This window comes from Coenobita brevimanus, chromosome 40, assembly GCF_032717465.1.
Source record: "Coenobita brevimanus isolate Jiangsu-jjx chromosome 40, ASM3271746v2, whole genome shotgun sequence".
In the NCBI taxonomy this organism is placed as follows: Eukaryota; Metazoa; Arthropoda; class Malacostraca; order Decapoda; family Coenobitidae; genus Coenobita; species Coenobita brevimanus.
Window position 1 is genome coordinate 60,180,529 of NC_136993.1, and position 23,969 is coordinate 60,204,497.

Here is a 23,969-nt window from a genome sequence, read left to right on the forward strand (position 1 = left end):
TTTTATATTTACAGGTGTTTGTGCTTTATTGTGTGTGCGAATTTGTCTTTATTTCATTTGCGGGTGGTAATGGTTTTTGTGTGTGTCTCTGTGTTTACATGTGTGAATGTTTTTGTGTTTATTCATGTGTGTATATGTGTGTGCTTGTGCGTGTGCGTGAATCTGGGTGTGTTTGGGTTTTTGTGCGTGTGTGTGTATTAGTTTATTTGTGTGTATTTGTGTTCATTCTGTGTGTTTGTGTGTCTGTATTTGTTGATGTGTGTGTGCTGGTGTTTTTTGTGCGTATGTGATTGTTAATTTGTGTGTGTATGTGTTATTGTTTATTTGTGTGTGTGTGTGTTTACTTGTGTATGTATGAGTATGTGTGTGTTTGTCTGTGTTTGTCTGTATGTTTATTATATTGGTGTATGTATGTCTTTATTAGCGTGTGTTTGTGTTAACGCGTGTGTGCTTGTGTTTTTTGTGCGTATGGGTTTGTGTTTCTGTGTGTGTGTGTGTGTGTGTGTGTGTGTGTGTGTGTGTGTGCGTGTGTTGAATTGAGTGTTTAATTCTGAGTGTATGTGTTTGTGCTTTTTTATTCGTGTTTATGTTTATGTTTGTGTTTGTATTTATGTGTACTTTCTTTATTTGCGTGTTTTTGTTTATTTGTCTATTTGTTTTTTGTTAATTTGTTTGTGTTTTTGTTTGTATGTGTGCCTCTTTGTTTATTTGTTCTTTTTTTTTATAATTTTGTACGCTCTCTAGTGGGTAGGAGTCCTCAGTCAAGAGAAATCAACTTCATTCTTCTGTCTTTCCATCCTACTACGTCACTCCTTTCTTACCTTGCCATTTGTCTTTTTAAACTCATGTTACGTCAAATATACGCCTTCAGAACTTCAGTATCAGATCTTTGGTTCATATGCAGTTCTAAACAATTATCGCCGATTCTTTCTATGGGTCACCAGCATCATTAGACGATAAACTGGTTTAATCAGTCTCGACAGAATACAGTCGTCATCAAACTTGATATAATTTTACCACTTTTCCTGTGCATCATTATATAGAACAAAGTTAGTGTGTAACTGTAGGCCATCAACATCATCATCATCTGCAATGTTGTCGTCATCGTCGTCGATCTCATCGTCATTATTAAACTGATGATCTATTAAACAGTTATATTGCAATTGCCATCATGATCACCTTCACCCCAACCCACTTCGGTTAATTAATGGCCAGAGTTTCTACAAGACCTGTTGCTGTTGTAGAGTAATCCCGATATATCTGGCCTACCAGACCCATTAACCGCAGGCAAGCACCTCTCCCTGCCGGGCCTTCCCGTGCAGTGAATCGATGTTCTCTTGCGGTGGACACTGGACAGCACCTCGCCACAGCGAGACGCGAGGAAGAGTACTCAGTTTTGGTTTCCGGATGGACAGCGCAACTGCGTCTCTCCGTCCAATAAGCAGGGGCAGCATAGTAGGCTCCACATTACAGCGTTATTTGGTTATATGGTTACCACCCAGTGTTGTAAAGGGTTTCCTGTGTTCCAGGAAATCATTAGACTTTTCATTAAGCGTACAGCCACCTACTGTGACAGGAATGATGGAAGAAATAAGAAAAGAGGTGGATAGACACAGAAAAAACAATATTAAGGTGAAGAAAGAAGCAAGTAGCACTACATCAAGTGAGTAGATAAGCCAGGCATCAGGTCAGAATCTAAAGAATATAAACGCAGGACAATTTTTTTTTTTCTCGCACATTCCTTTTAAAAATTAAAGAGAATTATACAATAGCAGTGTGTCGAGAAAAAGGGGTCATAACTGAGTCGGGACAGAAACACTAAGAGGTGCGTTTTGCGAGGCCACCCCCCACCGGATGCGGCGTCAGGCAATAGAATGACAGGCAGAAGATCCATGTCACAGATCGACAGCCATATTATCCACAGTGTCGACCAAACAACAGCACAAAGGCAAAGATGAATCGACTTCACTGTTGGGTCTAGTGTATATGAGCCAGGATCTCAGCCAGCAGGGTGAGGGTGGCCAGCGTTGAGCCCAGGATCAGCAGGTAGAAGGCGCCCTGCAGGTGGTTCAGGCCCAAAGGCTGCTCTCGAGACTCTACCTGAGGTAAAACAAAATATTAATAATAATTATAAGAACAATCTAACGGTGAATGTAGGGAAGAGTAAGGATGTGGTCTTTGAGAGAAATGAAGTCACTGAATGCACTGTGAGGCTGAATGGTGAGGAAATGAAAATTGTGAGTACAGTTAAGTACCTCGGTAGTGTGAGACGTAAGGATGGAAGTTTAGAGGATGAAGTGCTCGAAAACGTACAGCAGGAAGAAAGGTTGCTGGTTCTCTGACAGCAATGATAAGAAATTTAGAAGTGAACGTGGAAGAAAAAAAGGTGGCTGAATAATAATACTGATACCAACTCTAACGTATGGAAGTGAAGCTTGGAGCCTGCTGGAAGGACACAAGTCAAGAGTTGGAGCAGAGGAAATGAGGTATTTGAGAGGAGCAGGTGGAGTAACACGGAAAGAGAGACTGACAAATGAGGAAGCGAAAGACAGTTGTGGTGTGGATGTGGATGTGATAGGAACCGTTAGGAGAAATACAATGAGGTCGTTTGGCTATGTGGAGAGGATGAAGGGCAAGAGACTCACGAGAAAAGTGCATGTGAATGAGGTGGAGGAGGGGAGAGGGAGGGGGAGACCGAGGATGAGATGCAGCGACGGAGTGGAGTAGTAAATGAGAGAGGGAGGTGTGCACTGGGGGTAGAGCAGTGAAATGGTGGGGGACAGGGCGACATGAATGCGATTTATTTGTGGCCATCTCTTACGAAATTAAGGTGTCTGCCTATAGATGATGATGATGATTATGATGATGATGACGATGATGATGATGATGATGATAATAATAATAATAATAATAATTATAATAATAATAATAATAATAATAATAATAATAATGGTGGCAGGTGGGGGCACACACCATCCACTCACTCCATGTAGTGCTGCTTTAGGTGTCTGCCCTTTCCTCTCGTCCTTCCTTCCTCTTCTGTCGATCTTTCTTTCATTCTATCCCTATCCTTCTGCCTACGGGTAACTTTACATTCCCTCTTGTTTTTTTGTTTTTGTTTTTTTTCATTCTTTCCCCTTCCTTCAGCCTATGGGCGACTCTACACTGAGTAACAACTCAAATGGTTTCCTGTACACCAGGAAAACAATTTACTACGCTGGAGGATAACGATATAACCAAATTATGGCGCCTGGCGGTTTGGTGAGTTATTAAGGCGCTTCAGTCGGATTGACCCTGTGTAGGTTTATATCTAAGGATTGGTTGGGGTTAATTGCTCACGTATTGTTACTCAGGGATGAGTAAGGCTGGTCACTCTCATCTTAAATGTCAGGACCAACTTTCCTAACCCAGGCCTCCTTCGCTCTTCACAGGGCACCATAGGACTGGATGATAATATTCCTCTCTTTTAGTAAACAAAAGTACCAGTTCTACAGGAATTCACTTACACTCGAAACCACCAACGCTGATGAGGAAGGTACAGTACAAGTAGTGGCGCTGTGTACCTTGATTGGGGCACAGCTTCCTCATAGTTTCCTGCACCTCGCCGTGGGAAGGACCGTGATCCTACCCTGGTTAGGCGCTGTCTGCCACAAGAAGACGTCGGATCCCTACACAGTGTTTGTATTATACTGTACATGTATTGCGGCCCCACAGAAGCAGTTGCTTACCTTTGGTCGAAGGGTCTGCTCAACCAATATTAATAGGTTTAAGGAACAACAAGAAGTTTGCACCTATGCAATAACAAAAGGTATCTGCAGAAGTGATAACAATATTATAAGCAAATTATGGGCAGATCATTAAGGTTTGACAAGATGCAGGGGTTTTGAGTGAGTGATGAAAGTTTGTCTAATTTCAGTTGATCTGTTGTTCATTTGTTCATAAATCTGCAGAGTCGTACTTTCCCTTTCCTTTTTTTTGGATTCTACCCTACCACATCTCATCGTCAGGTGGGAAATTTTCTCTGTATTATGATGCTATAATACAATGAAGAAATCCAGAAAACCTGAAAACTGTGTCGTTATCACTACAGACTAATGATTTTATTAATATCCTTGATGAATTCCAGAAAACTGTATATAGCACATTAATTATAAATCTCTTGAATCAGATGACACTTTTGAGCTGTTGATTAGGACGCCCTCAGGAAGTACTTCTTTGATTTTCCCTGGAATGTTTATTGCTTCCATGGCCGGGACCCATCTGAGTGTGCCTTGCGCATTACGGAGATTATTCTCTTGGGCGTGGAAGCATACATTCCTTTCTCATATCCTTTGACTAACGCAAGCAAGCCTGGGTTTAATCACGCTTGTTCTAATGCTGTCCACAACAAGGAGAGGGCCTATAAAAGGTACTAGAGTCAAGGCACCCCTGAATCACAACTTTTTTATGTTTCTGCCCGGAATCATGCTGTCTGTTTTTCGGTCTGCTAAAAATAATTTCATCCGAACTAAATGCTCTCAACTCTCCAACTCGAGTTCTTCCTGCTCCTTCTGGCACCGTCCCAAAAACCTTTTTAACAACTTTACTTCATCATCCTTCCCTCCTCTTTCCTACCCTCATGGCTCTGTGGCTATTTCTTCTGCTGATAAAGTAGATCTCTTCGCTCAGGCTTTCTCCTCCAATTCCACCTTAGACAATTCTGGTGCTGTTCCTCTATCATTTCCCACCTCTGACTTCTACATGGCTGACATTAAAATTTCTTCAACTGATGTATTTTCTGCCATCACTGGCCTCAATACTAACGAGGCATATGGGCCTGATGGAGTCCCTCCTGTTGTCCTCAAGAACTGTGCTTCTCTGCTTACACCCTGCCTAGGTAAACTCTTTCGCCTTTGTGTATCAACTTGTACCTTTCCTTCTTGCTGGAAGTTTGCTTTCATTCAGCCAGTCCCAAAGAAGGGTGACCATTCCCAGCCTTCTGACTATCACCCAATTGCCTGAGCATACTGTGTCTCAAAAGTTTTGGCGTTTATTCTTATGAGATAAATTTTGTAGCATCTTTCCTATCACAACCTTCTTTCTGATCGTCAGTATGGGTTCCGTCAGGGACGCTTCACTGGCGATCTTCTCACCTACCTTAAGACCCAGGGTCATCCTCCTTTCTGGAGTTTGGCGAAAGCTTTGCCATTGCACTTGACATCTCAAAAACTTTCGATCGAGTCTGGCATAAATCTTTTATTTCCAAACTGCACTCTTACGGTCTATCCCTCTATCTGTGCCTTTATCTTTAGCTTCCTTTCTGGTCGTTCTATTGCTGCTGTTGTAGGCAGCCATCGTTCTTCTCCTAAATCTATCAACAGTGGTGTTCCTCAGGGCTCTGTCCTATCACTAACTCTCTTCCTTTTATTCATCAATGGCCTTCTAAGCTGTACAGTTGGCCACAATGAAAACATTACACATTTTTCAGAAGTTGTGGATGGTTGCGACTTACGGCAACTCCCACTTAGTATCTCCCACCCCCTGTTGTATGAGCTTGTAACAGAGTTGGTGATTGGCTGACACACAAGCAGCCGTTTCTGTTATTTATTTCGACATTTGGTATTATGATTACATCTCCACGCTAAAGTTTACGTCTAATAATCAAAATCGAATTGATTAATACACAACATAAGATGGATACAGTGAAAAAACTGCATACTATATGCAGCAAACTCCATATTGGAATAAAATATTCGTCGGCACCAACACTGCCTGCCCCATACCTGAGGATCAGCTGATCGATAACTGGAGCCTCGAACTCAGTAATGACACTTGATGCTATAAATGCAGAGAGTCTTTGATAAATGTGTTTTTAGCATTATCAGTATTACAGCATGTGATATTAAAATAATCAGTAACTTTAATAAGCTCACTGAAAACTTTGTTCTTGAGAGTGTTGGTGCATTAAGTGTTCGTACTGACGTCTACAAGGACAGAAGGAAATGGAACTATAAAATCATACTGGTGTGTCCTTTATTTCGACTAATATCGTTCTTTTTAAATAAAAACTTGTCATGGAATACGACTTTTGTATGTAACAAGATCTATATAACATTGTGTATGTGAAGGATTTGGCTTGTATGACGATCTGTGAAGTGTTAGAAATTGATATGTCGACCCCATTTGTGTAAACCAGTTTGGTCATCACGTGCTCCATCCAATGTTTTTTCACCAATTTCGTCAGGACTATTCCTTTCCAATATTCCTCCTACTCTTCCCTCTATGCATGGCACCCTCTAACCCTTATCAAGCCTGTTGTCGCTCACTGACCCGTGATACCATCATTACGATAGTGCGTTTGTGGTATCCTGCTATTTTGTAATGAATTATTCTTGATGTAGATAGCTAATCTAACTCAGAATAGGCGGACGCCCAATTACTCAGGTTATTAACGTTTCCTTCCTGCCGTCTGCTTCCGAAGACGAATGTTTTGATGAGAAAAGAACATTAGTCAATCTTTATCGTATTTGGTCATGGTTAGAATATGATAAATATTGAAAGACTGATAAATTATTATGACAGTGAAAATTAGCACCAGGTCGGAATTGAACCATCTGGCACTGAAACACCGTAGTGTCTCGGGGATCATTAGACGGGAGAAAAGAAGGTGGTCGGAGACACTAAATAAGGGGTAAAAGGCGGGTATATTTTGATATATTAACCTGTTATATTACAGTTAATATGGGTATGCTTATCCCTTTTCTATCTCGTTTTTTCATCAAAACAATTTGCATAATTATGTATCGGCTACAGATGTTGCAGTAATTTATTTCACTGATATTCGGTGGTCAGTATGGCTCAATCTGCACAGCGTCTTGATCATTCAGACTTATTCATTATCAGCTGTGACGCAGTGTAGTAGTCTATAATTCCCTATTATCTCATAAATGTTCACCAATAATTTTTCAGTAGCTGAACACGGTCACATGGTATTATTTTACGTAGAAAGTGGGGTAATAATAATATCCTTAAAAAATATAACTCCACTAACTTTTTTAAAGATGATCATGAAAAATGATGGCAAAAATACAGGTATGCTTTGTAATTTTCGGATTTTATTCATCAAAATTGTATTCCCTACACCAACAAAAACAATTAGATTACATCAAAGCAAGGCAGTAGGCATGATGGAAACTGATGGAATCATAGCAAGGGACTCTGAATATATCGCCCGACTGTTTATCACCGATAAGGTGACCCATATCAGGTGGCAAGAAACACAGCTGTAACTTTCACCAACGCTGTGGCAGTAAGAGAGGAGCTGCAACTTGAAGTGTCGGCTGCGACCGTGAGACGAAGGATGCACAAGATGGGGTATCACCACCGGTCACCGGCCAAGTAGCTGACGTTAACCGACAGACATCGCCAACAACGCCTTCGGTTTGCCCACCAACACGTGAACACTGGACTTGAATTTTGGGGCGCAGTCATATTCTCTGACCAGTTGCCTAGTATCGTGTTCATCCACCGATGTTGTAAATGACGCTCTGTTCCCACTGTGGTAACGAGGCAACATGGTTATATATTAGTTGAGGCTTCCTTTTCATCATCTTCCACTCGTTCACCATGTGAAGCATTAATTGTTGGGATGTTCTCTCTTGTGCCAGCTCCCACACGTGGACGATGTTAGCCCATATATTTTCAATGGGGTTGAGGTCACACTGTTACTGGGCCAGTCGAGTAGATCGATGTGTCTCTGTTCCTCAAACCATCTTCTTACAGCCCTGCCAGTATGAACTGGACAGTTGTCTTGCATGAACAAAATTCTCTCAAGGAAAGGAAGTGCATACACCTGCACACTGGGTACCATCACTTCTTCCAGGATTTCTAAGTGCTGGTCCATGTTAAACCTTCCCTCAATCTTAGTCACTTTTCCAGTGCCATACAGTCCAATCCAACCCCAGACGTTGCATGTAACGTGACCACTTCTCACTTTCTCGTAGATGTTTTCTCTAGCATATCTGAGAGGCGAAATACTATTGAAAATATTAGAAAAATCTTAAATACTATGAATGTGTTGACAAATAGAACGAGTCAATAAATTATAGATTTTTACTGGAAACCTCTCTATTGAACCACTTCAACTTATGTGAACGAATGAATCACTCATTTATGGAACATAAGTAATGAACACTGAGCACATTTCCACCACAGGTCATTGACATTCTCATTACCGATCATAGGCTGCGAATCTGACGTGTGACTACTGTAGTTGACAACCTGCTACAACTGGATTGGAGTTAGCAGGCAGTGAAACCGGTATTCAAATGAAGACAACCCAACACTTTACTTTTTTATTACATGTTGATTTCAGAATAGCAAAGGGTTGGGTTTTCTTCAGAGTACCGCATTCGCTCCCTACATCTCCAATACAATAATCGCAGGTTGTCATTAGTCAGGATCGTGGGTTATGATCGGTAGTGAAGGTGTCCACGACCTGTGGTGAAAGTGTGCTCAATCGTCACTATACAGCATATGCACAAGAAATGAGCAAATCATCCATCACTTTATGTTGAAGTGGGCTGATAGAAAGATGGGTTTGTGATAAAAGTATGGTCCTAGATGTTTTTTATAGATAAATAAAAAGGGAGGGCAGGACTACCCACTTGTGGATGTGTCGGGAAAAAATGAGGCATAATATTAAGTGGTTACCCTCTATATAACATCTTTATTAACAATTATTCGGGGAAGTAATGTGTATGAGCCTAAAGGGGGGCTACAAACAGCAAAAGGTCATGACACAGTTCTGCAGTTGAGATTAGAATATATTATTTTTCATGATGTGCTAGCCTGGGTTTTGAGTAATTCATTCACCTGTGAGTGTTTACTGACAAATTACGCGAGTTAATAAAGTTAATAGAATTTGTCACCTTGTGTTGTTCAGTGTCCAGCAATGAACTTTCCCATGTGATGTAGACGAGTAACTTTTCTCGTCGGTGAATATCACTGTGCCCCAGAAGTCATGTCCAGCGTTCCCGTGTTGCTGGGCAAACTGAAAGTGAAGCTGGTGATGTCGGTCGGTTAACTTCGGCTTATTGGCCGGTGTCTGGTGGTGATACCCCATCTTGTGCATCCTTCGTCTCACAGTCGCAGCCGACACCTCAAGCTGCAGCTCCTCTCTTACTGCCACAGCATTGGTGAAGGGATTGTTAATGATAGCAGTCTTTATCCTCTGATCATCCTCAGGAGTTCTTTCTCTTGCAATCCCTGCTCTTGGCTGATCTTTCAGGTCTCCTTCCTCTTCCCACCCACTCAACCATTAGTAAACAGTAGTACGAGGGATTCCGAGTTCCCTTGCAATGTCGGTGGGTAACAGACCACTCTCCTTCATCCCTACTATTCTTCCCCGTAAAGCTAATTTGTCGTGTATATCCATGGTCAATATCTTCGTGTGTTGTGTCTGTGCTGGGGTGAAATGGGCTAGTGAAGCAACCTCCCAGCACCATCCTTCACTATGCCTCGTTTCATTCATATCAGTGAATACCAACACTCGGGATTGAATACTGGAATCTGTGAATACAAATCACAGCTTTGATGACGTGTCGTATCACAAATGTAAACTGCGTGATGATTGGATTTTCCAGCGAATATAATTGTAAAATTTTTATTTATAGGTAATTATTCATAATACTGCAGATGATGTCCTATACTACTGTATGACTACGATGATTCCATGCATTTCATAATTTTGAGTTATGAGTCATTGTAAATTAGATACATAATTTGCTAATTTTTAACATTAATATTAATGGAGAAAAACAGTATTAAGCACAGTCTGGTTTCGTAACGCATCAAGGTATGGGTGTTAGTGATGTGGCGGGGAAGGCTGGCACCTCAAGGATTGACAGCACTATCATTCACATGTTTTAGAGGCAACAGTTAACTTTACGCTACCATGGGCAATGTTAGTACTGTCATTGCTGTGGGCAGTAACTTAACTGCAATCCATTAACATGCTAATGATAGAAGGGAATCCGTGAAGTATTTTTCTCTACATAAGATCGTTAATCCTGTATGAGCTATAAGGTGTGGAATCAGGCGCTTTGGGGTGTGTGGAGGGGGTGGAGGGCAGATCTTTACGCAATACACACGAACCAGAATATTAATCCTCGAAAGATACTTCATATTCTGTAGGAGAGACTGTCTAGGTTTTCGTATCAATGACTTTTCCCCTTTAATGAGCAAAGTTTTCAATGATCTTATGAATATTAGTGATTCTTATGAGCAAAGTTTTCAGTGAGCTTATGAATGTTAGTGATACTTTTAATGTCACATACTGTAATACTGATAATGCTAAAAACACACTTATCAGAGACTCTCTCCATTTATAGCATCAAGTGTCATCACTGAGTTCGAGGCTCCAGTTTTCGATCAGCTGATCCTCAGGTATGGGGCAGGCAGTGTTGGTGCCGACGAATATTTTATTCCAATATGGAGTTTGCTACATATAGTATGCAATTTTTTCACTGTATCCATCTTATGTTGTGTATTAATCAATTCCATTTTGATTATTAGATGTAAAGTTTAGCGTGGAGATGTAATCATAATACCAAATGTCGAAATAAATAACAGAAACGGCTGCTTGTTTGTCAATCACCATCTCTGTTACAAGTTCATACAACAGGGGGTGAGAGATACTAAGTGGGAGTTGCCGTAAGTTGCAACTATCCACAATTTCTGAAAAATGTGTAATGCTTTCATTGTGGCCAACTGTACATCTAACCCTATCCACACGTACGCTGATGATTCCACCTTTCACCTTTCCATTCGGTTCCCGCAACATCCATCTCAGCAGTTACCTCAACAAAAACAAAAGAAGAGGCTCTGGCACACCTAACGTCTGACGTGGTTCGTATCTCTGACTGGGGTAAAAATAATCTTGTTGTTTATAATGCATCAAAGACTCAGTTCTTACACCTATTAACCTGACAAAATCTTCCACAGGTATACCCACTAATGTTTAATAATATCCAGCTTAATCCTGCATCATCCTTAAACATACTTGGGGTTTCATTCTCTCGGACTTATCTTGGAAAGATCATATTACATCTCTAGTAAAATCTGCTTCCAAGAGATTAGGTGTGCTAAGCCGACTCCGTACCTTCTTTACCCCTGCACGTTGTTGACTTTGTACACGGGTTTTATTCTCCCCTGTGTAAAGTACAACTCTCATGTATGTGGAGGCTCCCCACATAATGCTCTTCTCAATAGGGTGGAGTCAAAGGCTTTTCATCTGATTAACTCACCTCCTCTTACTGGCTCCTTTCAACCTCTGTCTCTTCGTCGCACTGTTGCATCTTTATCTCTTTTATCTCGCTACTTCGCTGGTCACTGCTCTTCTGAGTTGTCTGCTTGCATCCTTCCACCTCTATGACAAGAGCTACAACAAAATCTCATCCCTTTTCTGTCAAACTCTCTAGTACAAGAGTTAACCGTTGCTCCCAGTCCTTCATTTGTGCAACAGATCAACTCTGGAACTGTCTCACTCTGTCTGTATTTCCAACTTCCTATGATCTCCGGTCTTTCAAACACTGTGTGTCCAGGCATCTCGAAATGAACGGATCTTGAAGTTGGCTCTTTTTTGTATTGCTTTTATTTTTTTCTTGGAAGGAACGGTTTGCGGGCTCCTGGCCTTTGGTTCCTTCTTACTTGCATAAAAAAAAAATCGGTTGTTCTTGTTACTTCCCAGTGATATTATTAACACAGGAAAGACATCTTTGTACTGAACGCATATTGAGGCTGTATCCAACTCCACTACTAATATAAACAGAATTACAGAAGGAATGTCACAAGATAACCATTAACTTACTGGAGAGGTAAATTATTCAGTACTTACAGTAATATCCTCAGCAACAACAGGAGCCAAGTCAGCACTCTGCCTGTTCTCCTTCACACGCTGATCAATCACCTCCTCTGTCCAGTACTCTATAATACCAGCGTCTTCCAATCGGCGCATCAGTGTTTGGAATGGAGAGAAGAATGGTGCACCTTTTCTAGGGAAGGCCAAACATTAACAATATAATTATCACTGAGGCCTTCGAGTGTGTGTGTGTGTGTGTGTGTGTGTGTGTGTGTGTGTGTGTGTGTGTGTGTGTGTGTGTGTCAATTCTAGATCATTTTTCTTTAGAGTAGGAGAGACTTCCAGACTTAAAATCTCTAGATATAACCTTCATTAGCTATTCATTACCACAAATTCTTCATAATATAAATTCATTCACCCATATGTAGCAAGACTCAGCACACAGAAATAAATCCTCGCCGTTCAAGAATTACAGTGGAAAACTGTATATATACCGCGTCAAGTTTTTATTTTATCATTCAAGTCAACAATCATGATCAGCTATCTGACCATTTTGTTCTGTTTCGGGTCAGGATTTGACTGTTACGTGTTGTATTAAGTGAGAAGACTGAGCCTTAGCAATAGCTGGTTGTCACAGTGACCCTCGTGTGGGGACTGAAATGTCATTACTGCTGATGGTATGTACCGGGAGACCCAAAAGATTATTCAGAAACTCGAGGAAGTTATTTCAGCGCCAGACTGAAGCAAAAAATGAGTCAAAATCTCGGTCGTAATGGAGCAGACTTACTGATGACCTTATGCTTTGATTACGAAGGAAACCTTTTTATCCCAGCGATCATCACTAATTATGGTTCTGTAACTCTTTGAGAAATGGTCCTCTGTGATTTTCCTCTTATGGAATAAACACTCCTTGCAGGTTCTACCTTCCATCATTGCAATTACTTCCTGGCATTGTATTGGTGTGGTAAGACTTCCAACATAGCAACTGAGCAGGCAACACATCGGAAACTGAACTATTCCTACCACAGCAGCTAAGGTTGTGGGCCAGGTGAGGTGGTACCACATCCGGAAGGGCTCCGGCTTCCAGACTAGCCGGGACATGGAGCTGAATGTGTTTCCACACTGCTCCTCCATCCTGGCCCCCAACCTTGCCCACCCTTTGCCTTCTACTGCTGCTGGCGAGGTGGTGGAATTAATTATGAAGGAGGGTGCCATGGGTCCTCCAGCTGCCTCTGTCACCGGTTTTGCACGCCAAGTGGTGCAGGGCTCTCACCTCGCCCTCCCCTGTCATCGGCGTCGGAGTCAGCCTCTGTCTGCTGCACCTGCCTCCTTCCTTGCCTCCTCTGCCTCTGCCATTGTCACATTGTCACCATGTGTATGGAAGTTGCCAAGGCCTTCTCGGGGGAAGATTTGGCAGTTTCGTTCAGCGACTGCCTATCATTTTCCAGGTCAACGGACTCACTGCCATCTCCATTCCCGAGTCTTTTCCTCCTCATCCATGGTGCAGAGGAGGCCTGGGAGGAGGACTCCTCCTCGTCGTCCTGGGCCCTCTGCGACCCTCACCGCCCTGGTCCTGAGGATGCTGCAGTTGCAGCCCTCGACTCTCCCAGCGAGGATGAAGTTGCTGGGGCGTGCTATTTCCCGCAGGTCTGTCTCTCAGCCCCCACCTGAAGTGCCAATGGAGGTTGGGCAATGCCCTCGTCACCACCTGCACATGCACCTGCCACCCCTGTGTCTCCTGTGGTGCCTACTGTCGTGGCTCATATTCCTCCTGTGGGGCAGGCATTGCAGGGTCCCAAGCCCTCTAGCTCAGCCTGACGACTCTCCTGGGGCGATTTTGCCCCACTATCCCAGTCTGGCCTCAACTGTTTGGAGACCCAGTTGTGCCATAATTTAGATTCTGCGCCTCTGGAATATAGCAAGGAGTACAGCAAGGGGGACTTACAGCTATGCCCTCCTTAACTGAGCTTCAATGGGGGTTCCTCCAGGATGTCACCGACCCTGAAGTGTAATTGATCCTTAATTACACTCTTGAGGTCATGCAGTCTTTGTTCTCCAATCACGACTCAGACTCTGCCTTCACCTCAACTCATGATTAAGCCAGCCTTCAGCCATCAGTCTCCTTGCCATTGTTTCCGGTTCTGTCATCTATTGTGTTTCCTGTACCCCTGATTTGTGTTTTATATATATATATATATATATATATATATATATATATATATATATATATGGACCTTTTTTTCTCTCTCTCTTCATGGACTCTTTGGCTTAATGGTCACATTATGGCCGATAGCCAAAAACACCAGCCAAACAAAGCAAAATGACCTCTGTTGTACTTTTTAAAACCCAAAATTATTCCTAGAATAACCTGAAGTTCCTCAAAAATTTAGCGGGACATTTTGTATAATATTCTACCTTTCAGTTAATCAAAAGTGCCTGTTTACTTACTACACATTACTCCCATGCCATCATTTACTACTGACCCTTTCAGCCCATGTCTGTCATTATAATCTGCCATCAAACAACATTTTAATGGGAGTGAATCATGGAAGCCTGGGACTTTTAATACTGTGACTATTATTTCTGTCGTAGTCTTGCCAGTTATTCCATTTTATTCTAGCTAACGTCAAATGATTTTTGTTCATCTGAAATCGAGCTATTCGAGCCTGAGTGTTTAAAAGTATCCCCTCTCCTGAATAATATCGCACATAGGCATCAAGAATAAATTATAACAGAATATCCTATAGGCTGTCATTCATTTTGTAACCCTGAGCTCATCTGGACGTGAACCCAGTGGACTGCAGGTTACTGGTCAGTTCAACCGGTCGCTCCCACAGGTCTTTCGCTAAGGTTATGTTGAAGGACTATTTTGTGGAGTGATTCTGTCATGCATGAAGTGAATATGTGTGTGTGTGGGGGGGGGGGCGGCGTTGCAGTAATGTGGGCATAGTCCGTGAGTCCTGTTTTATAATGAATTTGTAGCAGGGAAGGGTGGCAAAGGGATATATGTGCTTGGACTGTCCATGAATTCTGTTTTGGGTTGGCTTTGTAGCAGAGGAGTGGTGAAGGAATATGTGTACTTACCTTATTGCCCACATAAAGGCAGGGAATACTGATATATCATTGTTGCTGATGTAATAAGGTGTGTTGCCTTTGGAGTCTGTGTATCTGGAGCCCACGACGACTTTAATGTAATTCTTAGTGGCAATCAGGGAAAAGCCTCCATGTTTCATCTCCTGCAGTGCTGTATCTGCCACCATGACCTGGATAATGGGAAACTTTTTTGGTACTGTGACTGATCCATTGTGGCGTGTGGATCTTTTAGGTGTGAAGGAGATACAGGATAGACCTTTAAGTCCTTATTTTCTCTAATGTTTCTAATGGAGACATTATAGTCCCAAATAGAAGGGATGATAATGAATTCAAGCTCTATCCGATTTGCTCTCCCACCCAATTTATTCAAGTTCTATTCTGTGTTCATCTCCAATTCAGCTTATTCAAGCTCTATCCCGTGCCCCTGTCTCACTTAACTTATTCTTTCGGTATTTTTCTTTGACCCTTTTCTTAACCCAAGATAGACAACCTAACCAACCATGACACTCTACATAACCTGCGGAAGGATATACCCCGGAAAGAAAAAAAAAAATGTTATGCATTTAATGAGCCGCAAAATTACAGGGAAAGCTTACAACCATTAAGCTTTCTTATGAACCTAACACTGAATATCAGATCATTTTCTAAGTATGAAAAAATCTATACAGTATGTAATTTGTACAAAAACTTAAGAAATTATTTTGCAGACATTGCAATTGTAAGAGGGAGCTGAATCACGTCGTTGCTGGTGGTGTCGCTGAGATTCAGAAGGGGTCTTGCAGCAGACAGAGCTAAGCTCTCAAAGACACACAGGAACATCTGCACAAGAAATAAAAATTACGCATTACGAGAAAATGGATGTTTCTCGTGTTACACAGTGTGATATTGTAAGCACTTTATGTCCTAAAAATCTTCATGAAAATATGTGTGAACGTTTCCTTGTGATATATGATAGATAAGATCTGAAATAAGATACATATTTGTTCTCACCTAACCCTCCTGGCAGTTCAAGAAGGTCAAGTGGCTTTGCACCTCACAGACAGGCTGTTGGTAGACGTGACAGGGGTTGCGTGTCTTCTCTTGTCTCCCCTGGCACATGAAGCATTTCTTGTAGCTAGTGGAGGGTGACGTAAGAGTACCAGGACAGCTGGAGCGTGCCTCAATATTGTACCCTGCATATTGTGGAGGCAATGCTTCTCAGTGTTGTTGGGAAACTCATACGTTTTTCGGCCCATGGCCTGACGAGAGCTGGGGCATGGTCCTTCATGAACTCTCTTCTTGATGGACATGGCATATTCAAGTTGGTCTTTGTGTCCTTTTCCTACTACAGGAGTAAGTGCCACACATTTGGTCTAACATATCGACTCCTTTGATATGATTCTAACTATCTATCTATTGCCAGACGCCTTAATCTCATAAAGGGTGGCCACAAACAAAACACTTCCATGTTGCCCTGTCCCCCATCATTTCACTGCCCTGCTCCAAGTTCACACCCTCCTCTCTCATATACCTCTCCACTCTATCCCTCCATCTTAACCTTGGCCTCCCCCTCCCTCTCCCCCCTTCCACCTCACTCACATACACTCTCCTACTCAGTGTCTCACTCTCCATCCTCTCCACATGGCCAAACCACCTCAGTGTGTTCCTCATAACGCTTCCTATCACATCCACATCCACACCACAACGCTCCCTGACTTCCTCATTTGTCAGTCTGTCCCTCCATGTGACTCCACATGCTCCTCACAAATAACTAATTTTCACTGTGTTCACTGTTGACTTCTGTCCCTCCAACAAGGTTCAAGCTTCACTTCCATACGTTAGAGTTGGTATCACAATACTGTCATATAGTAACTTTTTCACTTCCATGCCCACTTCCCTGTTTCTAATCACTGCTTTCAAGAAACCAGCAACCTTTCTACCTTGTTGTACCCTTTCAAGCACTTCACCCTCTAAATATCCATCCTTACCCATCACACTACCCAAGTACTTAAGCACTCACATTTTCCATTTCCTCCTCATCCAGCCTCACTGTATATTCACTGACTTCACCTCTCTCGAAGACCATAACTTTACTCTTCCCTACATTCACCTTTAGATTCTGTTTCATATGCACTCTCCCAAACTCATCCACCAAGCCTTGCAGCTCCTCTGCGTCTTCACTTAGCAACACAGTATCATCTGCAAACAACAGTACAGGGAGTTTCCAAACACTGCCCTCTCTCATTAGGGTTGCTCCAACATCCACTGCCCTACCTTGTATCTCTTTTATAACCTCATCCATATACAGATTGAACAGCCATGGAGATATGACACATCCTTGTTTCAATCCAACCTTCAAACAGAAAAATTCACTCGGTTCACAATCCACATGCACTGCATCTTTAGCACCCTCATACATACTCTTCACGGCATTCAACAGCTTCCCATCTACTCCATATATTCTTAATACTTTCCACATTCCTTGTCTGTCCATCCTGTCATATGCCTTCTCGAAATCCATGAAGGCTGCATACAACTTCTTTCCCTTCTCTAGAAACTTTTTCACTAAAGATCTAAGAATAAATATCTGACCTACACAACCTCTTCCCTTCCTAAAACCTCCCTGTTTTTCTCCAACTAATTCCTCTGATATTTCCCTAACTCTGTCAATAAGTATCCTGCCATATACTTTTCCTATTACACTAAGAAGACAGATGCCCCTATGATTACCACATACTTTTCCTTTGTACATGGGAATAGTTATACCTGACTTCCAATCCTCGGGATTCTTCCTTCCTCCCAGGCCAATCTGCACATCTTCCACATCCATTCTACCACTATCTCTCCCACATGCTTCAGCATTTCACTACACAGTCCATCTATTCCTGGGGCTTTCCCCATTTTAACTTTCTTCAATGCTTCCACAACTTCCATCCTACTGATTTCTTCCTCTTTTCTCTCATCCCTCCGTCTCCCAGCCATTCTCCAGCCACTTATACTTGCATTACTTTCATTCTATTTTCAATAATTCCTTAAACTGTTCTCCCAATCTACCCACTTTTTATCCCATCTCCACTAGTAACCTACCATTTTTATCTTTCACTCCCCAATTAACTTCTTTGGCACCCTGTCTAACACTCTTTACCTCTTTCCAGAACATTATCTTACATTCCCTCCACTTGACACTCAAATTCCTTCCAAATTCCTCATCCACTCTCTTCTTACTCTCTCTTACTAATCTTTTCACCTCTCTCTTCCTCTCTACATATACCTTTTTCTTCTGTCCCTCAACTTCTTCCATGCTGCTGTTTCTCATCCACTCACTATATTCTTTCTTCTTTGTGCCACAGCCTCTCTCACCTCTTCATTCCACCATGCTGTTCCCTGCACTCCTTTTCGTCTTCTCTTCACCCCACACACCACCTCACAAGCTGCACAGGTTCCTTCTGTGAATATCTTGCACAGACCTTCCACGTCCCACATCTGCTCCAGTCCATATTTACCCAATCGCTCCTTCATTTCCCTCTTATATTCTGTCCTTTTTCCATCCTCTTTCCACCCTCCTTGTATGAGCTACTTCCTTTTGTCCTTCTGTTTTTCTATTTCTCCATTTCATTTGGACATTGATTCTGACCACCACCAAGTGGTGGTCAGAAAGTCCACTCCTCCACCCTCTGTATACTGTACTCTTGCATCCATTACACACCTTCTCATCCTGTCATCCACAAACACATAATCAGTCATTGCCTTCCATTCATTCAGTTCATCATCCACCCTTCTCATCACTTGCCATGTATACCTATGGATCATTCTTTGCCCGAAGAGGGTATTGGCTATCACCAACCCCCTCCCGGCACAAATGTCCACTAAAGCACTGCAGTTCTCATCCATCTCTGTAGGCACACCCCATTCACCAACTACTCCATCCACCTTCACATTCCCTACTTTTCCATTCATATCTCCAATCAAAAACACTCACATTCCTTTTAAACTTTTCCATGCACACTTTCACATTTGTCCAGAACTCTCCTCTCACTCTGCTTGCATGATCTTGCATTGGCGCATACATGTACACAATCGTCCACGTTTGTAGTCCAACTTTCAGTCTTCCCCACACAATCCTTGAGCCAACTGATCCATACCCTCTTATATTCTCCTTCCATTTGTTACTCACAACAATACACACTCCTTCTTTTCCCCTCTGATTCTCACCTACTCCCGTTCATATATCCCATCCATACTCGTATTCTCTCACTCTTTCTTCTCCATTTAGTTTCAGTTAGTCCACATACATCGATCTTCGCACCCTCAAGCACCTGGACAATCTCTCTTTCTTTCACCTAATCATTTGCACCCTTTACATTGTATGTACCTATCCATGCCATGTTCTTTGTTCGGTCCACAAAAACAGGAAAACAAACTTGTTTTCCTGTTTTGGTGGTCTGTTGGAGCACAGTGTAACATCCTTCTGGAAGAAAAAAAGCAGATGAACCACTGGGGATGACTTGTTTATCAATCATGAGAGGTTGAATGTAAGGCTTGTTTGCTCAGTGTGTTCCCACTAGTATCATTCCATAACTGTCCCTTAGGTCAGTCCTTGTCCGAAGCTTCTTGGTCGTATTTTTAGTAGGTTGTTTTCCGGGGAGGGGCACTAACCCTCCACCAATCCACTTGTTGTCATGCAGGGAACACTTGTTGGTTGGCTATAAGGTTACCACCCAGCGTTGTAAATGCTTTCCTGGTTTACAGGAAATCATTTGGCTTGCCACTCAATGTAAAGTTACCCTAAAAAACAAAGAGTACCACTACACTAAGTGTGTGGATGATGGGTGCCCCACCTGGTGTGATTGTTGAAGAGATCATTCTCTGTCCCTCTAGTTCAGGAGGAAGGTTGCACAGGGAAGTGTGCTAAGTGTTCCTTTATTTGCTGCAGCCATCAGTGGCATAAATAATTCCCTGCCAGAGGGGGTCTCTTCTTTCTTTTATGTGGATGACCAAGCAATATGGTTTGCTACTCCTGGATATAGGCTGCTGAGCGGAGGATTCAGCTAGCACTGAATAGGGTCATCAACTGGGCGAACCAGTGAGGTTCCAGTTCTTCTACCACCAACACCTTAGCTATGCAGTTTTGTAGATTCAAAGAGGTTCATCCAGACCCTTACTTAATTATATGTGGGCGCCGACTGTGGTGCATGAAGAAGACAATGTTTCTTGACTTAAAGTTTGACTACTGACTTACTTGGGTTTCACATTTTAAAATTCTTTGAGTGCAATGCATGCAAGCAATGAATTTGTCGAGGGTATTATCTCACACGTCGTAGGATGCTGTTCAGGGGACGCTCGTACACATATACCAAGTCTTAGTAGGATGTAAACTTACCCACGGTTGCAACTCCTCCGCTACTGTACCGCTGTTTAGTGTTCTCGGTCATGTGCATCCTGCTGGTTTGCGTCTTGATACTGGTACTGTCAGATCCTCCCTGATTCCTAGCTTAAATCATTTGTTGCTGGAACCGAGTGAGGTATATGCCAGATTCGCTTACTGCTGTTTGGGTATCACGGCAGTCATATTTCCAGTATTACATTTCTCATCTTTGCACTCCACATCCTCTTGGGTAAAGGGTCAGGCAAATTATCGAGGATTCAGATCTCTCAGTGGACTCTGTCTGCCCCATCCGGCTCCTAAAAATCACTCCATGGTACCTTCCAGAGGTACAGTTATGCAGGAGTTTCTAGGTTACCAGGTCTACTGTCTCTTCCCTGGCTCTCCATCCGTTATTTTTGGATCATTCGTCTGTTCACAGAGGCACCATTCCTTTATATACAGATTATTCATAGTCAGTCACTGGTGTCGGGTTAGGGGTGGTTTTCCCAAACTTTGTGAGGAGATGAAGTCTTCCTTTAGATTCCTACATTTTAATGCACAATTGAAGTTTTTTATTATGTGAGGAAGAAGGAACCAAAGGGCACGAGCCTGCAAAAGCGTACCTTTCAACAGAAAAACAAAATACAAGGGAGAGCCAAATTCAAGGTCTGATCATTTCGTGATACCTGGACACACTGCATTTGAAAGACTGGAGATCATAGGAAGCAGGAAATACAGACAGAGGGAGACAGTTCCAGAGTTGACCTGTTGCATAAATGAAGGACTGGGAGTAACGGTTAACTTTTGCATTAGAGTTGGACAGAAAAGGGATGAGAGTTTGCTACTAGACGGGTGCTACTCGCCCATCGTAGAGGTGGAGGAATACATGCAGACAGTTCAGAGGAGCAGTGACCATTGAAGCCATTGAAGTAGCGATAGAAGAGATATAAAGATGCAACAGTGCGGCGAAGAGACAGAGGTTGAAGGGAGTCAGTAAGAGGAGGAGAGTTAATGAGACAAAAAGCCTTTAACTCCACCCTATTGAGAAGAGCTGTATGTGGGGAACCTCCCCACACATGAGAGTTGTACTCCACACAGGGGCGGATAAAACCCGTGTTTAGATTCAACAACTGTGAAAAGGTAAAGAAGGAATGGAGTCAGCTTAGCACACCTAATCTCTTAGAAGCAAATTTTACAAGAGATGTAATATGATCTTTCCAAGACAAGTCCCGAGTAAATGAAACCCCAAGCAAGTTCAAGGATGATGCAGGATTAATCTGAATATTATTAAACATTAGTGGGCACACCTTTGGAGGATTTTGTCAGGTTGATAGGTATAAGAAGTGAGTCTTTGATGCATTAACCCTTTAAACGCGGATCGTCGCATTTGCGACGCTCAGAGAAAAGGACATAACGGCGGAGTGTTACGTTTGCGATTCTAGTAAATTTTGAATAACCGCGGGCAGGCAGGCTCCAGCTGGTATTGTCTATCAGTACCACCACCCTTTAGCTACAATTAGCATAATTTACCTTTGTACTACTGACCTCCGTTGTTGCCAAGTATCGCGTTTTTCCCCCCTCCCCCCCCACCACGGCCCGGCCAGCCTGGCTGTGATACATGGCAGCGCTCTGACTGCTCAGAACTGTAAATCTGCGCTCTCCTCTCACAAGCAGTTTATGCTAATAGGAAATGCTTGTTTCTCCAGTTGTAACACTAGCTTTTTCTCGCACGGTTTGCCCCTGTCTAGCGTCAGTTTACTGCAGGCTTTCAAAGTGACATTATGGCGAGATCTAGCTCTTCCGAGTCAGTGCAAGCAGCCGACAGGAACGAGAATAAAGTGACAGGCGTAAGGCAGAATAAAAAGCGCGCCGTGGTGATCTTTTGGGAAGTAATATGATTGAAAATAATGTAGTATACATGTTTTTAGCTGTGAAAATGGAAATATTTGTTGAGTGACGGGAAGACCGCCGCCGCGCTGCATGTCGGCCGTACGCTCCGTTGATTTTAGCCTTATTTTCAGTGCTTATTGTACAAATATGGATTCCAAACTACCTTTACGTTGTAGTATAAAGTTTACTGTGACAGAATGAGGCTGTGGTAGAGGGGAAACCGGGTTGCTGGAGGTGTGAAAGTGAAGATTTGGTTACCCAACGTTGCAAGTCTCCACAAGTCCTTGGGTAGTCCACGAAGGCTCAACACCTGTCTCTGGGGTAAGCTGAATGTAAGTACTATCTGCCATACCAAGTACAATGTTCTAGGGTTAATCTCTGATTTTTGGCTATTTTCCTACAGGTACTCAGACCGCAATACAACCCCGCCACTCGGGGGGGTTCGACTGTTCACGGCCGCGTTTAAGGGGTTAAAAACAACAAGATTATTTTTACCCCAGTCAGAGATAGAGCCAAGTCAGACATTAGGTGTTCCATAGCCTCATCCCTTGTTTGTTGAAGTAACTGCTGAGATGGATATTGCGGGAACCGAATGGAAAGGTGAAAGTTGGAGTCATCAGCATATGAGTGGATAGGGTTAGATGTACAGCTTAGAAGGTCATTGATGAATAAAAGGAAGAGAGTTGGTAATAGGACAGAGCCCTGAGGAACATCACTGTTGATAGATCTAGCAGAAGAATGATGGCCGTCTACAACAGCGGCTATAGAACGACCAGAAAGGAAGCTAGAGATGAAGGCACAGATAGAAGGATAGAAACTGTAAGAGGGCAGTTTGGAAATTAAAGATTTATGCCAGACTCGATCAAAAGCCTTTGAGATGTCAAGTGCAATACCAAAGCTTTTGCCAAAGTTCCGAAAGGAGGATGACCAGGAGTCTGAAAGATAGGTGAGAAGATCGCCAGTGGAGCGTACCTGACGGAACACATACTGACAATCAGAAAGAAGGTTGTGATAGGAAAGATGCTTTAAAATTTTTCTATTAACCCGCCCCATCCCAACCACTTTTCCACCACTGACTCCCCCCAATCCCGACCATTTTTGGAATTTTTTTTGTTTTGGCTCAAACCTCAGCTTTTGGTGAGAAACATCGAAAATTCATAGAGAAATCGCTCACCTGAGGTTTAAAATACTCGATCCAGGTACCAGTACCTCCTTACCTTACTGGGTTTTCTAACAGGCTGGCACCAAAGAAAACGAGTTCTATGGGAGGATAACTATTTCACACCACTCATAAATGGTATTTATTTATTTACTTGGTACGAATTTATATGTAGTACAAGAGTATATTGGTTTTCAAACAGTAATATAGGCATTATAAGCATTGTTTCACTCACTAACTCATCACCATACCTGACCTTTTTTTGCCACATTACCTGATCATCATTTCTGACTGTTTCTTCCTCTAATGCTATGTGAAGTTTGTCCTCCACATTGTCATCAATTGGGGAATCACTCTGGCCCTGAATTTCGTACCGTGGCATGACATGGCTTTACTGGCCAGGTCACTAATAACAGGTGAATTGCTGAGACAATGGCATGCAGAGGGGGGGAGGTCATGCTGGGTAAGGCATTGTCCCTGCCTGGTATCTTGTAGAGGAAGGTGTCCCGTGTATACGTACCAGAAATCACTCGCGAAAATTGAAAATTGTGCAAATTAGGGACCTTGCAATTGATTCGTGTTTATGTACGTCGATGGGATTGGCAGTGACAAAACGTGTGGACGTTAATTCACGTCGACGGGAC

The 23,969-nt window shown here is 42.6% G+C and overlaps 1 protein-coding gene across 1 annotated transcript in view; it reads right to left on the reverse strand.

Moving 5' to 3' along the window:
- Window positions 1-1,977: 1,977 nt before the first annotated feature.
- Window positions 1,978-23,969, reverse strand: part of LOC145397151 (glutamate receptor ionotropic, delta-1-like) — a 63,943-nt gene continuing 41,951 nt past the window's right edge. The window contains exons 8-10 of the mRNA XM_080270348.1: window positions 14,924-15,102; window positions 11,894-12,032; window positions 1,978-2,100 (exon numbers count right to left, since the gene is read on the reverse strand). Of these exons, the coding sequence (XP_080126474.1) occupies window positions 1,978-2,100; window positions 11,894-12,032; window positions 14,924-15,102 (441 nt within the window). The remainder of the gene's footprint in view (window positions 2,101-11,893; window positions 12,033-14,923; window positions 15,103-23,969) is intronic.